The 18,514-nt window shown below is 43.9% G+C and overlaps 1 protein-coding gene across 1 annotated transcript in view; it reads right to left on the bottom strand.

The window, feature by feature from the left end:
• Window positions 1-18,514, bottom strand: part of elp4 (elongator acetyltransferase complex subunit 4) — a 49,845-nt gene that overhangs the window by 20,604 nt on the left and 10,727 nt on the right. The window contains exons 6-9 of the mRNA XM_084541661.1: window positions 16,867-16,951; window positions 14,030-14,218; window positions 10,761-10,869; window positions 8,398-8,504 (exon numbers count right to left, since the gene is read on the bottom strand). Of these exons, the coding sequence (XP_084397787.1) occupies window positions 8,398-8,504; window positions 10,761-10,869; window positions 14,030-14,218; window positions 16,867-16,951 (490 nt within the window). The remainder of the gene's footprint in view (window positions 1-8,397; window positions 8,505-10,760; window positions 10,870-14,029; window positions 14,219-16,866; window positions 16,952-18,514) is intronic.

Here is an 18,514-nt window from a genome sequence, read left to right as displayed (position 1 = left end):
ATAAACTGGCCACATTTTCATGCTTCCAGTGGCCTGTAAAGTTAAAAACGATCCGGCACGGCAGTGAAACAATGTTGAAATCAGAGCAGCGCGTTAGCACGAGACAGCAAACAAAATGTTCGAGCTTATTACGCGACACATAACATGGGGCAATATTATGTGCCAGCGGATAAGAAGCTTGCCTCAGATTTGACCTTTTGCTGCCTTTTGTGTAAGTTTGGGCAAGCGCTGCTTAGGCGCATTCTGTTCCCCAGATCCCACTCCTAACACCCCTGTCACTCATCATCACTCATCATTGTTAGGGACAAAAGGAAAGTTTGGTTAAGCCACACACTGGAGTATTCTCCCACCCAGTGCAACCCCCCCCAACCTTCACACATTCACATATGTGTGTTAGGTAGTGCACGCACACACTGAGAAATCCACAAAGAAAATTGTTCTATTTTTGCTGCAAAAACACAAGACCACTGACTCACACATTCCCCCTAACTCTCGGATGGGGTCGCAAACTTTTCGTCAAGGCACCATCACCTTGCCCTCTAACGTTCCTTTTGAAGTGCGAGCTTGTCCTTCGGATGGGCTTCTGACTCATCTGCTGAGTATAATTAAAGTCTATTCAGCGCTCTATATGTGTCCTAACTATCCTCCATCATCTGGCTGTGCCTTTCAGTAGCCACCTGTGAACTCTGAAGGACAGGGACATTTGCCCTCATAAAATTCATGAGCACCGCTACATTCAGCAGCCGGCCAACTCCCCTCAATGACCAACACCACTTTAAACAACTCTGTGTTGACTGTTGGGTGAATCCTTTTTAAATACAACCATATTCACAGTAGCAAGGGTTAAATAGCTCAGATGATGAGCTGAAACAAATGCCTTTATGGTGTGCTTGGAGATAAAGGAAAAGAAAATGGATCAAGGGACCCAGCTTGCTTCTGAGGGATTGTTGACAGAAAAGCTTGTAGTAAAAGACTGTGTTCAACAATCTGGTACCTAAGCCTACTTTTTTTGTGATGTAAAAAAATGAATGAAGTATGCAACATATTCTATATTTGTCTGTATTCCCAACGTAAGTGTGTCTCCTCATTTGGACTTTTCAAAGACTTCACGTTGTAGTGAGAACAGGAAAAACAAGCTCTTAATACATGTTGACTTCTGACAGTCGAACCTCACAGACTGCCTCCAACTCTATCCGTGATAATACACTTGTGGCTGCGTGTCAGTACAGGTAGACACATATGTGTGGCTCATTGACAGTCTTTTGAGCAACTAAATTTGCACAACACAAAAATATGTGTTACTAATAAGTGTTCTCGGAAAGACACAGATATGTTACATGTACACCCTTGAACCCTGTCATCAATGCCAATCAAGTCAGTTTTTAAGTCATGCTACAAACGCATGAATGTGTTTTTTGCCAAACTACTGTAGAGAACCAATTAAGTGTAATTTGTAGTTATAACTAATAATAGCACTAAATAACTGAAAATCTGTGTGGCCCTCGTCTGATTTGACACAACCTGTGTCAAACATACGTAAACACGGAGCAGACACCCAGCAAAATGCATCCATGCACTCCTCTTCCTCTCCCCCCAGGACACTGAGCAGTGAGAGTGTGGGAAAGTTATTTTTAGGACCCACGCAGAGAGCCTTCCTGAGTTTGATGCTCCTGCTCAGGATCAACATTCCACCTTTGAACCACACCGACCGTGGAGCAGTTTGTGGTCATGATGGCAATTTTAACTTTCTCCGTGGACCAACGGCGTTGAGGACGCTGTGTCACTTAAAATGTAACGGTCCACGCATTTTGCCATAGCTTTGCCAAGTCTCAGTAATATTGCCAATAATGTCTCAGCGTGGCTTTAGAACGGACAATGTTGTGAGTGCAGAACATTTAGATCAGTGCGAGCGCTGGAACTTTCAAATATGCCGTATGCGTGACTGCAAATTCCAGGACATCCCATCTTTTGCAGTCTAATTTAGAGCACTGTTAATTATTCAAATGCTCCCAAATTAAGCACTCAAACTATTTATTTCTGCCAGTGCATTTACGTTTTTCAGTTTCTATTTCATGTAACCAAGGGTCTGACTATGAGGAAACGCAATAGAGCTTTTGCATGGGATTACAATGAACACATTTGCCACTCTTGCAAACTGATTTTAAGGCTTGCGTAAAAAGGGCATTAACCTAAGGCAAAATTAGAAATTAAAATATAGGAAATAACAACAGCAAGAAACCAAAGATACAGCGGAGACCCAGTTTACAAGCACCAGGGGGGCTATGGTTCCCCAGTCACTACCATTATGCTAATAGAAGCCCTCTCTGAAAACACTTACACATACCCTATAGTACCACAGGACCCCATGGATGTAGGGTGGCATGCACGTTATAGCCTCCTTCCCTTTTTCTAATGGGAGCTGAAGACAACTGGGGCTACTTTAATCAGGTCTGAGTCCAATGTGGCCAGTCTGGTCTGATGGGGGCTGAGTGGTGCACGGACCATGTTAAGGGTTCACTGCTCACTGATGAAACAGCTTCACTTCCAGGGCGAGTTCAGGCAGACCACACTCTTACTCAGTCTGGCAGGAGGAGCACATATGCCCTGTTTTGTTTTGCTTTAATACTGTCTGTCGGAAAGAAGCGTTTCGGCGTTTTGTGGATATGGTGTGGAGGGCAGCACATTCGGCTGCCCAAAATATTCTCTTACTGAGCTATGACTTGGCTGCAGAAAGCACAACAGATTTTTTTCTCCCGAGGCGTTCGACAACAAAAAAACTAATTTGGACTCTTTAAATAAGAGCCCTTAGTGATTTCTGAACAATTACTTTGCTAGTAGAAGCACATCTTCCATTCTAAGGCTACACTGACATCAGAACATCTACACAACTGCACTACCACTCATAACAATCTGTTATTTCATTGTGGTTTTGGTCATCTTTCCTCTTAATAAAATTAACAAAAGATCAGTTTTAGAAATATATATTCGTGCAGCAAACCAAAATCACCCAGACGTTGTGCAGGTACCACAAAGAACGACAGAGAGACATGCACACGTTTGCTCGCCCCAACACACCTAGGACTCGCAGAGAACTTACAAGCTGGCTTTTCAAACACGCGTGCACATTTGCAGAATAGATAAAATCCCTGTTAAATAATAGATGTAAATCTGATGTATGTTGTGAATATTGTTCCTGCTGAGGGGTACGATTGCGTGCCACTCACTGGCCTACACTGAGCTCTCTCTCTCTCTCTCTCTTTTTTTCATACGCACACAAACCATAAGCACACCTCATTCCAAAATGCGACAGAGGTTGAAGTGCACCGAGGGAGGAAGTATAAATTATTCAATTGGAATATTATTTCGGAGGTCCATTCCCATCTGATCTTGATTCCCTGGGAATTACAGGCAGGTATATGGGGAACAAAAACATTTTCACATGCTTCTAATAGGTTCAGGACACCCGTGAAGCCCACTGTTTAAAAGCAGTTTTTATTAAGTGTGTGACTGCTCATTGTGATCTGCTACTGAAGGTAAATATTGAATGAGTGAGTTGACTTTTTTTCTCCATGGCTTCTTTTAATTTTTCTTTCTGACCTTTAGTAGCAAGTATTATTTGAGCAGATATATGACCAGGCATGGAATACAAACAAACTTATAAACAAATACAAAAACAAGCCCTTAGGACTCAGTATCTGTCCAACTCGTTCTGCATTCTTAGAGTCTTTCTTTCCCTCCCTTTTTATTTCTCTCTCAATAAGACGGTTTGGTGCCTCTGAGGAAAAACCCTCATTTTAATTAGACCTGACCTGAGAATCACTTAACTGCTCCTCTCCGCTCATGCCTTCCCCCTCCTCTCCAAGCCTTCGCTCTGTTCCTCACATAGGTCCATTAACACCCTTCCCTCGGCACCCACAGGCTTCAACAGGGGGCAGACACAAGCGTTGTCTTAAAGACGTTTTGAGGACATGCCAAGAAACATTACCCGACTCTATACACCTCCCATGGACTCTTTCAGTTTGGCTTCTTCTGCTGCTCGGCACCATCTTCATCTTCTATTCTACGCCCTCTTTGCTTCCCGTCCATTCACCTAAACAACGGGCTTTGCTGACTAATGCCAAGTTCGTGTCTTGCAGGATGGAAGGACATTAGACAGCTAGAGGTGTTGATGTTGAGAGATCATCTAGCAAATCACTGGATAATTAACACTCTACCGTCAATGACATGAGACACAGCTCCAGACAGAAGGAGCTACGTTAAAACAGCCCAGGGTTTGCATTAATCAAGAAAGTCCATTTTGAATAACGGATGCATGAATTTCGAGCATTTCATCAGATGCCAAAACACTGCGCAGGAATTTATAATACTCGGACAAAATTTTCTTTCCAGTTCAAGCCCACTGTCACAATTGTTCTGCTTTTCATTGCAAACAGCAGAAATATGGCATTCACGTTCTAGTAAACCACCGGAATTGGCTCCTTCGGTGTCTGACAGATGATGTTTGGGCTGAATTTTCGCAAATGTTGTGCCAAGTTGAGCTTTTCTGCCTCATGACTGCATTTATCCACTGTTCATTTAGATGAACAGCTTGAGAAAAAAGGAAAATCCAACACGTTGGGTTTGAATCTGGCTCTATCATGTGTCATCCTCCTCTCTCCCATGTTTCTTTAACTGACTCTCTCCTAATAACACCACAAAATACTATAGGACAAAACCATTAACACAAAACTGAAAGTTCTCGAATACAAGAGAGCTGTGTATAGACTACACAGCGATAGTGACACGGCTTGTCAGTGCAACAGACACCTCCAAATGGGCACTATAATAGAGGACTAATTTGACACAAATCCCCGTCTTATACTGTATTTGACCCTGTGACCTGCCTCTGGCACCCCAGTACCCCACAGGCGCATTGCCTGTCAGTTTAAAGGGTCAAACAAAGGTAAGGAGAATATAATTGCATGCCATCTGCATTCTTCAGAGCCTCATCCTCAAAACATCTTGCATTGTGAAACTAGTGACAGAAGCCTGCGTCGGCTTAAAATGAGCAACTGGGAAAATTCTCACACACATCGCGTGTTTGAGACGGCTTCCATCACGTTTAGCGTGTTTGCTTATCTCAATAGGCATTTGCTTTTGCGCGAATGTCCCTGTGTCTATGTGTGCTAGCAAGAAATGTTTGTATATGAGTCTACGAGTATGTGTTAATCTTGTCTAAACACCTAACACTCCCCTACCTGCTCAGACAGGGCCAGGGGTTAATTCTGGCTTCAGGCGTCATGGCTAATAACTGCTCATCAACCGCCGCTTGAACTCTCTGAAACGTCACGTTACCGTGGTAACCCTAACATAGAACCGGCAGAACACAGATGGTTCTGAGTGTGGGATGGAGAATGAATGCATTGACTTTACATATATATATATATATATATAAAGATGTATATCACCAACGACTACATGCGGTTCAAGATAATTACTTTATTGTCAAGATCTGTATTCGGTGTACTGGCAAACAAATGTTTTCCGCATACCTGAGGAGCTAGGTAGAAGCGTGAGTCAGACAGTATTTAAGAAATTAGTTATCAGCTAGGGTGACATGCAGCTGCCTGACCCAGCTGGTGAGGACCTAGTGCTGTCAATCACCTGTCATTCAATGAACCCAAATCACAAATTAATCCAGATGGATGATATAGATAGAGCTGCTGGATTTGCTGCTTTTCAAATATGGAAAATGGGTCAAAAGTTGAAAAAAAGTGCAGAACAGAAGGATGTGTGGAAGAAGACGGAGCAGTGGTGAGAATGCTGTATTCTGTGGCCCCGGGCAGAGGAGTCTTGTAGCCTGAGTAAATGAGATTATTAGCAGGGATGGTGTGGGCTGTCACATGTCAGACACTGGGGCTTAGGATCCAATCACCCCCTCATGTGTCAATCAACGGCCCACCGAGGCAGTTGACCAACAGGTCAAACACAGTATACAATGATTCACATCTTCAGAGCACAACAGTAGTCCTGCACGCAATCTTATAGACAGATTTGTCCTCAGTGAAGAATGTGTACTCATAGCTTTGTGACATGTCCATCTCAGGTGATGTATAGATTAATGACAGCCAATCCCAGTGCCAGGGAACACAACACAAGAACATAATAGGCTATTACAATGACTAATCTGTGTTTTGGCTGATTTGATGCATGACTGGTGACGCTATACAATGTTCTCTGGGAATTTCCCTTACACCTACCAACGTGTCACAGCCAAGGATTGTGATTGACATTTCATATAAAGCACTTATTAAGCACTGCCTTGTGTCAACAATAGCAGCCGTTTAAGAATCTTTAAAAAACCTATGTGGATCTAACATCCACATGGTCTATGTTATAAGGGTAGTGAAAAACAACAAAAAAACTCAAATAAAGCTCCTTAAACAAGGAAGGCAGACAAAGCTTGGTCTTAACAATGTGCTGCTGGGATATATGACACGGTATCCAGGCCCCACAGAGCTACCGGGATGCTCTAGGCCTCGGCCCCCTGGCCTGCTCTATACAGAGGCCTAATTAAAAGACCATTGAGGATAACCACCTTGACTTTTACAGACCGTATAAATCTATACTGGAGTGGCCTATTCAAGGGGTCAGGAAAAGGAGGAGGGAGTGGGCCAATACAGACAGGAGAAAGGGTTAGAAGGATGATGAAGGCTGGCAAAAAATGAGAAGGGGTTGACAGTAGGATGCAGGGAAGTTTGGGGGTAGGGTGGGCATTCCTCTCCTCCCCTTAAAATCCAGTCTGAGACAATAGGACTCCCTAAGAGCCAAGGACCAGAGGGTGTGATAAGGTAATGATAATGTAATGAGGACCAATCATGAGCCTGAGCTAAGAGGAGGGCCCCTTAATTTGTCTCTAGAGTGGTAGTTCACTGACAGATTGATTGCTCTAAGTGAGAGTGATGATGTGACACATGCTAAATGGATGCATTTCTGACAGAAAGAGAAAGAGAAAGAGGATGAGAAATCATAAATCAAAATTAATGAAGAGAGGCCATGCAATCGTTTGCTATATATGTATACTGGATTGTCTAATTGAATTGGAAGTTTTTAAGCTATTATACAAAATGAAAATAAATCATCAATGTTAAAAGAAGATTTTTTTCTTTTCTTTTTCTCCTTTCAGAAGCCGAAGCAAAAGGTCTTGGCAGTGCCATTCAAATGGGCTTATAGCCTACAATATAAGGAAAAACTATTCTTTACTACTCCTTTTTCTCAGCATGTGCTGCCAGGCGGGGATTGAGTAAACAGCAACCTGCCATATAAAGTAAGCAACGCCTACTGTACATAGCTTGGTTCTTTGATAGCAATTGAGGATTAAAATGTTCCTTGTTTGTTGCATTTCTGTCAGTTTAAACAAATAGATGTCAGACTGCTGAATTCATGCAGGACATGTCCATACATCACTACCATGACCGGTAACATATGAATATATAGTCAATAGATCAAAATCATGAATTATATATACTATAAAACATAAACTGCCATCACTGTGTCCTCATTGAATACCAATAGACTTTCTCACTCTGTTGCCTCTTGATGTTACACTGGAGTTACTGTTGCAGCAACAGTGCATAATCAATAGTTTCACACAAAAAAAAGTTGTCACCCAATATCTGACAAAAGTAAACACGCTGTGGTAGAGCTCCGCTTAGGTGAGACTTCTCAAATAAGTCAGTGTAATCTTTCTTAACAATTGCAATGTCTGTAGATAAATCAACCCTTGTCTAAGGTTAATAGTTGCATATTTTCTATGAACAGATATACACACACGAATAACCATAATCTGTAGGCGAGGGACAAGATTCTGGAATCGGAAGCTGATTTTTGTTTGTAGCCCAAACAGAATGGGACGGGCTTCATTCACATGCAGATTAATAGCCTGCGTGGAGGGCAGAAGAGGCAGAAGGCCCTGTTATATGTATCAGTAAACAAGCTAACACGTCATGTTTGTCAAGCAAATATCTGAAACAAAGCTGCTGTGGAGGATTTGAACTGTTAAGTGAGTGTAAACTATCTGATTGTGGACAACGTTTTCTAATTTAGTCGTTAGTTGAACTGCAATCAATGACTGATGCATGGAACAGGCAGTCTTAGCCCGGGCATCCGTGACTTGCTATCTGTATATCTGCTGGTTACACCGAAAGCACTCCTAGACTAAGTCATTGAACTAAAAGCAGATGAATCCCCAGATTCATAGGTACTTGAGAAGTAAATTCATTAAGGGATAAAATCAGGCTTACAAACAACTAAACAACTGAACAAATCAAACATAAGTTCATAAGGCTCAGGTTACAACCGTTGAATACCGTTTTGTTTCTGACGAATGGAATATACTGGGAAACATTGACTACCTACCTCAATAGTGAACTGCTTTCTCTTGAGCTTAAAAGCCAGGTCCTTGTGGTCAGGAAGTTGGCTGGCTAAACAGTTCAGGTGAGGTACCTGGCGTACATGTAGCAGGCCTGTGAAGGACAGAGCATAGCAGATTAAACATTAACAAAATTAAGGAATAAATAAGGAAAGTTGTGTGTTGTATTTACAGTGTCCATTTATTAAGGTAAAAAAAAGGAAAACTTTCTTACGACTGTACATGTACTGTAAATGGGTGTTATACACTAACGACATTATACACTACACCAACTGCATTTTTGACTCTTGCTTCATCTAGGGTTGCAAGATAACGTTTCAGTAGGAGGCAATAACAGTTAAAAATGTATTAGAACCACAATACATCTCACACACTGACATCAGAGGATGCTCACAGATGTTCTGTTTATTAAATACATTGTCAGAAAACATTTGGTATGCACATTAGAAGCTTTCCATTTCAATGTGTCAAAAAAAAAAAGTCTGATACAATTGTTATATAAGTTTTGTGATGACTGACAGCCGCTTTTCCCTTCACTGCCAGCTTTCGGAAATGAAGAGGATCTTTCAAGGATCATTGTAAGGATCCATCTGCTGATTAAAAAGTGCAGGATTTTTGGAAAATGTGGCATACGGATGTAGTAGATTGTAGTAATTAGTAATGAAATTAGGACATCCCATGAATGGGATGGTTTTTCAGCCTCATAGTTACATTGGGTAAACTCAAATGGCAGTAACTCGAAACGCGGTGTTACTACAGTACTTGCTACCAGATATCTGTAAACATTCCTAGTCTCTTCTTTTTTTCCCCCTGTGGGCTGGAGCACGGGTAAAGGCAATTTGCCAACTATTACTGGAATACATTAGAGCAATGAGGGACAGAAAACATTCAAACAAGGGATTCCTGCAAAGGCTTAAAGAAAAGTCTGGAGGATTTTTTTTACGGTGTGTCTCTTGTCGGATTTCACCGCATTTTCATAAAACTAGATAGTACTATAGAAGTCGGGTGGTATAAATAAGCGTGAGAGAGAAAAGGAGAGATTGAGGGAGTAATGGAGAAAGGAAGACAGACAGAGAAAGTGGGGGATGGTGGGTTCTCTCCTCTGTGCACTTGGGTGATTTCCCCTTGCCTGATTTGCAGTGACAGGCTTCCCAGCATGCTTTGAGCAGCCCTGAACTGCTGCCGCAAACACGCAGGCACGCGCATCCGCACGCACTCTCACACTCGTACCAGATGCGTTTGCACTCATGAACACACATCAAAACAATCATACACATAAATGTATTTCATAACCCAACCAGAAATCGTCTGGCTGGTTAAACAGGGCAAATATATTTTTGAACAAGATATTCAAAGAATATCAGCTGCGAATTCCACAGAACATTTTCACAGTACAAAACGATTTTTAAAAAACGACACCACTACACTCGTGCTGAATGAGTTTAAAAGCCACCTGCCTGTAGAATGCACAGGAATGTGATCACTATGGGATGAGTTATCTAAATCCAACATGCCGTTGAATGAAACCAAAATCTGCTATTGAATGTTTTCTATTTCATCCCTTCATCTGTCACAACTGGGGCCGTCTAACCTGAGGACGGGGAGGAGGGGGGCAATGAGAGGAAAAGCGCAAGAGTGAGTGGGAGAGTTTGAGAGGCATTGCTAAAAATACCCCACTCGCTTAAACTGACCTTTATATGCGTGGAGAGTGTGATAGAGTGATAGAAAAGAACGAAGCAAGCAGGGGGAAGAAGGAATGATAAAGCTGTACAGAAAAAGCGATGGTGAAGAGCGGGAGAGGAGAGACGAACTACGCCGCCCTCCCCTCCTGTTTCTTCATCTCTTTCTCTCCAACCGTCCCTTACCGGTGTCCTCTCCCTCTACTGAAAGCCTTGCCCTCCATTTATTAGCAGAGCATGCTGGCCATGGAGACATTGAGCGAGGGATGGAGAGATAGAGGCAGAGAGGAAGAGAGAGTGATGGTGAGAATATCGATTCCCCAGTGTTGGTCTGCTCTGCTCCAGAGCCTCAGGGGTATGGGACTGGGGATGGAGAGTGGGCGAGACGAGAGGGAGAGAGGCTCTGCTGGAGGGGGGAGGCAGGGATGGAGGGGGTGAGGATGCGAGGGAGAGGGGGTACGGCGTGGCAGCTGAATCCCCCCCGGCCTGTCTACTGAGGAGCACGTCTGATTGAGCAGCAGCACACTAACGTGCACTGACAGCCTGGCCTGCAAGGGGGCTGCCCTGCCTCCATCCACAGCCCAGCCCCAGCCTTAATGCACTGCCTGTGTGCGTGTGTGTGTATTTGATGGAAAAGAGACAGAAAGATAAGCGAGTGAGTGTGTTCTTACCATGGTAGTCTTTGTAGAGAGGGTTGGTCTCTCTCTCTGAGCCTTTGAATGATTCCAGGGCGATGGCATTGTCACATAGCCTGGTTATGTTGCCCATTAGAGCCCTGTCCTGTAGGATTGAGTGCGATCAAGATTGAGGGAGGGAGAGGGAGAGAGGGAGAGAGGGAGAGAGGGAGAGAGAGAGAGAACATGAGTAGGTAATTAAAAGCCTCCTGACGGGCCATCAGTGTTGCAATTAAATTAGGTCATCATTTCCTGCGGCCAGGTCATTTCTTCCCGTGGCTTATGTGAGTACGATGAGGTATAGAGGAGAACAGAACTGTTGAGGGTTACACAGGTGAGGCTGGGGTGGACAAGTGGACGTACATCTTACACCAGTTCTTTATTTGCACAAACTGCATGGGAGACCTCAATGGAACAACTGATGATTTTTAACTTCATCAAAGAGCTTATTTTATGAAAACGCATAACCCTAAACCTCCACACAGCAGGGGAGGACAGAGGAGAAGTGAGAGAAGAAACATAGCATTGATGTGGATAGCTCCCCCTACTGGTTAGGTCAGTGACTTGACTACAAACAGGAAAAATTAGGGGTGAATACAGTAGATTGAAAGAATGAGGGAGTGAATATACAAAAGGGTGGAGGTAGAGGGTACGGGGAGTGGAGGGGAGGGAGAGAGAGGGACACTGGGACAGAGGGAGAGAGGGATTCCTACATTATTAATCCATTTGCCTCCTGAATCATTCACATCCTTCTCTCGATGTTGGCTGCCACCGCCTAATGCAGTTTTCATGCCTTCATGTCTTTTCCCCACTCTTTCTTCTTCCTTTTCATTTTTGTCCTACTTTTAAAGTATGCATATCCTACCAGTCACTACCACCAGCACTTACGGGCTACCTGAGGTCACTCATGTGCAACAATTAAAGCCAGTGTAAGAGTTTTGGATACAACAAATTATTCAAAACATTAATGGCACGGCGCAGCCAATAGTGTTTGCGTGAGAGATGTGGCCAACTAAAACTTTATCCGTGCTCATCTGTCTAGGCCATAATGACTCTTCTGTGCATACAAAGATTAGGCTTCCTGGCGATGAGTCAAAAGTTTCAAAGTCAGAGGAATCCGAAAGTGTCGATGCCAAACAGCTCAGTATAGTGGCAGTAGGGAAAAATGAGGTCAGTAAGACATGCACGTGCTCCACAGTTCTTGAGTTTAAGGAGACGATCAGAGGGACGTTCACCTGAGCTGTTCATATTTATTACATTTTATTTATAACTGAACTCTAACAAGAGTCACTTCAGTTCTGCTATGAACATGTATGCTGGCTCAATGAGATCAGACCCCGTCAGTGCAAATCCCCTACACACCCTGAGCTTCAGCTGATGAAGGAAACTTACCGGTCATATGGACCCAGCTTTAAGCTTATCCTATAATATTTTACACCGGCTTTGTTTAGTACATGTTGTACTTGTATATTTGACAATGCTTGCCATTAGATGTTTAATAATGTTCAGTATATGAACATGTCTTTATCATGACTAAATCTGAATAATCAGCTCTATTTAAAAGAATCTGAACTACAGCGAGGTTCAAGAGTAACACTGATGTCTGTGAAGAAATCATTTACAAGTTGTAGACACACACACGGCTGTGTGCTACCAATCATCTGTGCTTATCTAGTCCAAGCCTCTTCTAGACCACCGGGATACGGATGCCTTTTAAGGAAGTTTGTATTTTGTGTTTGTGTGTGGGATGGGTGTGGTAGCAGGAGCGAGTACGATGGTGGTGAACCAGGCTAAGACAAGCCTAATTAATGTTTCAGATGGGCTGTGGCACTGGGCTGCAGTGAGCAGGCTTTCAGTGAGTTGCTCAGCTTCCCAAGGTGCTCAATAATGGATGGAGTATTGTAGGCTAGTAGCACTGGGCTAGCTGGCCACGACTGCACAGTCTCAGCCAGCTAGCCCACTGCTACAAGTCTAGACAGTCTTCCAAAGGCCACACTTCTTTGAGCTAATTAAGCAGAAAAGAAGAAGCTCTGCGAATATGTCGGCTTCTAAAACACACCGTTGTTATCAGCTTTAAGTGAGCAGGCTTCACACAGACAATCTTTGTAAGACAACAACAAAAAGTGAGATTCACAGCTAATCATAAGGTCATAACATAACAGCCTCTAATTACCTCCATGTTGGCTTAGTCACCCAACACCTGATTCAGTCCAAAATCTTCCCCTCTCCTCATCTTCCCCAGCTCATTCACTTCTCTCCCCAGGGTGGAGGACGAGGAGGAGGAGGGGACAGATTAAGGGTTTGGAGGCCTGGCCAGAGTGGGACAGAGGGACCGCTCCCACCACAGCTGACATCTGCTAGTTAGCCACTCTACCTTTTTTTGACTAGGCCAAGGCCACTGTGCACTGAGCATATAGGCCAGGAGCCAGAGCATATTGTGACAACACAGCTGTTCGATATGCTATGCACTGACCTATATTGTTGTACAAAGGGATCACAAATAATACAGTTTCCATGCTCCTTTGTGTGAAAAAGTACAACAAGGAAGTAGGGTGTTTAAACTGTGGGCAAGTTAAAACACTTTTGGTGGAAAGTCTCAGATGGCTTTTCTGGTGAGTGTGCTTCTATGGTCGACTGTCTGGAGGAGGGCTGTGGTTTGCCATATGCCTCAGCAGATGACTCCACCTTCACACTGAGAGGCCAGACTGGACACAGACGCATGCACACGGACTCATACACCCCCCCCCCCCCCAAGACACACACCCACAAGCACAGCGAGGGACACACACAACTTGATATGCTTAAGAAAATGAAATACATAAACTGACTCGCAGATTCAAGTGATTAAAGCCAAAAACAAGCAAACGTAGACTAAGAGGTCCGTGAATGAACCGTACACCCGACTGGGTCTGCTGGGGGAATGATGCGTGAGGAAGACGCCCCTCACAGGTTTGAGTCATACCAGGGTGATTCTGAACCACAGGGTCAAGAGGAGGCCCCCCTAGAAAAGACTTAACACATTGTGCAGCACTAACAATACAAGACAAAGCAAGATCTAATGAGCCAAAACTGAAGCACAGTGGTTGTTATCTGTATTATTATTATTATTATATTATTATTATTTGTAATTTCAAGACAACCTGAAACAAGTTTAGGACATCCCAAATGGGCCAACAATCATTGTGTTTCTGCAGTACCTTGATTTAACATTTGTAAAACAAACAAAAAAAGTGTGTGAACCGTGTTGAGTTGTTTATATGTCTCACCTGAATAAGATGAGAAGGTACAGTAACTACTGCAACTGACAGCGAGGACCTCAACAAGGCACGCAGTCCATAAAGAAAGGTAGTCAGGGCGTGGCTGTGTCTGGGGTTGTCATGGCAACTCAGGTCATCACCCCATAGAGCTGAGCCAAGCGAGTGTAGCCCAATACGCAGGATGTTACGCGACTTTGACTATAAGAAAGAACAAGAAGAAAGGGTCACAAACATGGAAAATGTGGCAAAAAGACAGATATGTTATGTAATACTTCACTAAACCACACATACAGTACTTAGTAATGTAATAATAAAGTCCACAGGGCGCATCTGCTAACTACTTTTAAATGGTTTCAGACAGGTGCAGCTTTCTTGGGTAGTATTCCCAAACTCCGGGACTGGACAGTCTGCTTACCAGCACAGACGATGGGGACACAGTGCCCAAACGTGACTGGACACAACTGCCCAATCACAGAAGCCATCTGACACACGCACAATGGACCTGTCAGACAGGCTTCCAATATGGCCGCCACCCAGAAACCCCAGCACATTCTTGGCACCACAGCGATGCTCTGCAGCCAAGGGGGCCTCGGTAAGGGTGGAGTGCCTTCCCTTGAGCCCCCCCCCCCCCCCCCATCCGAACACAAGAGATCAACGGTAACCCACTCTCATGAGGACAGAGAAAAAGTGGCCAAACAGTAGTGGGATATATATCACCGAAACCGAGAGAATGGAGGAGCCTGTCCAAACTGTGAGAGGTTTTTAGCCTTTAGTACAATTGCCTTTTATTTGGGGTTTCTTCAGGATGGTTCCTGATTACTGAGGTAGGAGCCAAGAGTGATTAACAAAGCCCTGGCCTAAAATCTGCTCACTTTTCGCTTTTTTTTTTTCCAGCCTCTTCTCTCCTTCATCCCTCCCCCTCTATTATCTCAACCCTCCCAAAATGTCCTCCACCCCACTCCCTTCGGCTTCCTCTCCCAACAGTATGACCTAAGCTTCGTTTGGATCTGGATGAGAATGACAGGGATCTAAGAAAAATAAACCCCATTGTTTCTGGGAGTTTTTCACAGTCGATGAAGGACTCCAACACTGGACTCCACATTATTCGCCACCATCTCTACACCGTACTGTGTTTAAATATTCGCGTTATGTGTCTGTGGCCTAGTAACTATAAGATTTGCCCTTTCTTTGTTTAACTGATTTTCTTACACAAGTTTTGGGGGCCACAGAATTAGAAATCTATTTCTATGTCTACATCCCAGCAGGCGAGGACTGTGGTAACATGACCGTTGCTGTGGCAACATCAGGAGGAGAAGCCAAACTTAACTCCTATAGTTTAGCCTATAGAAAAATTAGGGAACAGTGCCAGTAGGTTCCAGCCAAGGACCATAGGCCAGCCATATAGACTATAACAAGCCTGGAACAACAACCTAATCAGTGTCTGTGGAGACTGACAGTCCTGCTGCCACCCGCCTCCCACTCATCTCAAAAGACAACAATACATATGCTCTGGGAGATTTTTCCTCGTTCTAATCTGTTATTTACATAACACGGTTTATATTAAATCTGCAATTTGCCCACAATATCATCAATACTGGGCATTTTTGTGCCAGTACCCCTGTCGCTCTGTGCTGGTCTGCATTCCTGGACTGTGCCAACAGCATGTCAGGCGGCGGCCACACTGCTTTAATGATGTCAGCAGTTAATCTGGTGTGTGAGTGACAGCGCTCGGGGAGGAAAGGTGGGGGGTACAGGAGGTAAATCCCGTGTGTGAGTGACGGGGGGAGAGGTGGCTCCAGGTGACGAGCAGAGGGGTCACTGAATGTAGGTGAAAAAGGCAAACATGTGTGGAATCGCAAACAACACAGTTTGTATGCTCTTGTAAATGCTATAAGGAGAGAGCGTGTCTAAAATGTGCACCAGTTATGTATGGCAGAAAGGCTGTGTCAAAAGAAGAACACCTTGCCCTGTGCAAAACATAAATAGGTACGCCGATGGAGACAGACGGGGCCATGGATGTTTCTGGCATTCTGTACAGGATTGTTGATTATTAAAAAAATGCATGTCAAAGGTAAGACACACACAGCTGGGACTCACAGGTGAGCCCAACCAGAGCAGGTGAGAAAGAAGAAAAGAGAATTGGTGGTAAATTAGAATGGGATAGAAAAGCATTGGGTCACAGATGCAGATCTAACAAATAATAATTTAAATAATTGAAACTATAATAATTTAAATACAATATAGAAGTGGAATCATATTAAATAATGAGACATTTGCAAACAAGTACACCTGTGTAACAGCAAGTCAAAATGTCCTGCTGCGTTTCAGTAATGATCTTTGTCAAATCCACAAACACACAGATTTGATTATGAGGGGTTTTATGTTTGAACAAAATGGACTGATAAGTGCTTTTTGTTTTACTAACACAGAGTGTAGTGTTTAAACTGTGGTTGGGTGACTACTCGATTTGGATTGGCTGCAGGATGTCCATCAATTCCTGAGTAAGGAGAGCTACATCACCTGGTTAAAAGACAGTCCACTTGAACTCAACTCGTTCAGCTGACTCAGAGGTTGTGTTGGGGATTGTTGGCCTGAAGTGGACAATTTTTCTCGCTCAACTGTTTTATCCATGTCATTTGTGACATAGCACCACAAATGATGAGGATTATATGTTATGAAAGACTTTTTCTTGCTTTTTACTTGCTTGAAACGCCAAAGAATAATTAGAGACACCATTCATTTCAAAAAAGTTGTAGCTACAGTATACGCACAGCAAGAAACTCTCTAACTCTTGAATGCAGGAGACAAAAACAAATGCAAAACTGTAAATCAATTCTGGCTCTTACCATGGGGGCGGATAGATCAAATCCCTCCCTGTGTATGACTTCTTGAAGTGTCTTCAGCAAGGCAGAGTAGGACTCAAGCATGGGACTGGAGAGAGCACAGGGCAGAGGAAAGATGGACACAGTGAAGTAGACAACAAGAAAAAAAATATAACACAAAAGGTTAGCTTAAGACGTGTGAACTGTCAATGAAACAATTCTAATAAAGGTGGGCTAAGCTATCACGGCAGTAGCTTAATCCTCTATGACTGCAGCATGTTCCTCCTGACTGTGCTTTTCTGGAGCCACTGAAGCAGACAGATGATCCATATCAAGAGATCCAATTAATTTATTTGGTTGATTAAATTACAACATGACTGGTTCCCCGTCAGCTCCCCGAGGATCTGATTGTGCCGAGACAGACAGACAGACAGACAGATGAGACGCGCATATATACACACAACAAAGGCAAAACGTGAGAAGGAGGGGGGAATTAATGGGCTGATATCTAGAATTAACAAGGAACAGCATTTTGGTGTTTAATCAGGGGTAAGATGTGCACCACTGACAAAGGACTTACAGTACCAACGTTTAGCAACAGTCAAGGGATGGATTACTGCTGAGCCCTATAGGATGGCCAATGGGAAGGTTAACCCCATCTTTTTACACAGGACCCTCCACTTAAGAACGCCCCACCATTGTAATGACCACTCTGTAGTGACTCACAGTGGGCTGCGATGTCAGTTGTCAATTCGACCTGCGGGCTACAAAAGCTGATACACATAGATTGGTCACACGCCAATAGCCCTGCATAAAGAACAGTAATACACACTTGTGTTGATTACACTTGGCCAAGTATATCCATGTACTCTATTTCAGTTATTCAGCACAACAATGGTGCCTCCTGACCCCGCTGTGGCTAATGATAGAGCTGGTTTGGTGAAAGAAGGACACCTACCCTCCATGGCCTCTCTGCCCATGCCCCAGCATTGAGGTAGGGGGCTGGGATGGTGTGACACGCGGCTGAGCAGGAGGTTGCCTCCGGTTGGCAGCCATTATGTGAGACGCCATTGTGTTTTAGCTACCCCTACCGAGCACCCCTCATTCAGGTACCAAAAAGGTCTAGGTGCTTAGCTACAGGGGCTAGTGCGTCAGCTAATTAGGATCATGCACAGGGAAGCGTCTTTATCTCGATGTTCCTCTTTCAGCGAGGGAAGAAAGGAGGAGAGAAGGGGGATGCTTGGTCTTAAACAACAGGATCTGTATCACCTAGAGAGCAATTTGTGCCAATTATGCCTTCAAGTGAAACGGAGCAATTTAACAGCTAGGGTATCAACATGGGGCTGTGGACACGTGCAAGGGGGAGTAGCCTGCTTCGGAGTTGTGTGTGGTACATGTGCGTGTGTGATGTGCCGGGTGTGTGCGTGCATGTATTTGTGTCAGTACTGGGGCGGTCCTCGGGGCACAATGGTGCGGTGCAGGTGTAGTTTCCCGCTGTCAAAATGTCTGTTAGATCTATAACCCATTCAGACACTACAACAGTACCACTATGTCTCTCTAACTCAGTGCTGCACAACGCTGCGAGCGTCAGTGGAGAAGGATTTTTATTCTAGATTTTCCCCATTTGGTAATGTTAAGTTCACCAACTTCATGGTCCATGCTGGCGAAAATA

The sequence above is a fragment of the Chelon labrosus genome (assembly GCF_963514085.1).
Source record: "Chelon labrosus genome assembly, chromosome: 3".
Lineage (NCBI taxonomy): Eukaryota > Metazoa > Chordata > Actinopteri > Mugiliformes > Mugilidae > Chelon > Chelon labrosus.
Note: the sequence above shows the minus strand (reverse complement) of the source record. Positions and strands in the feature narration are given on the sequence as shown.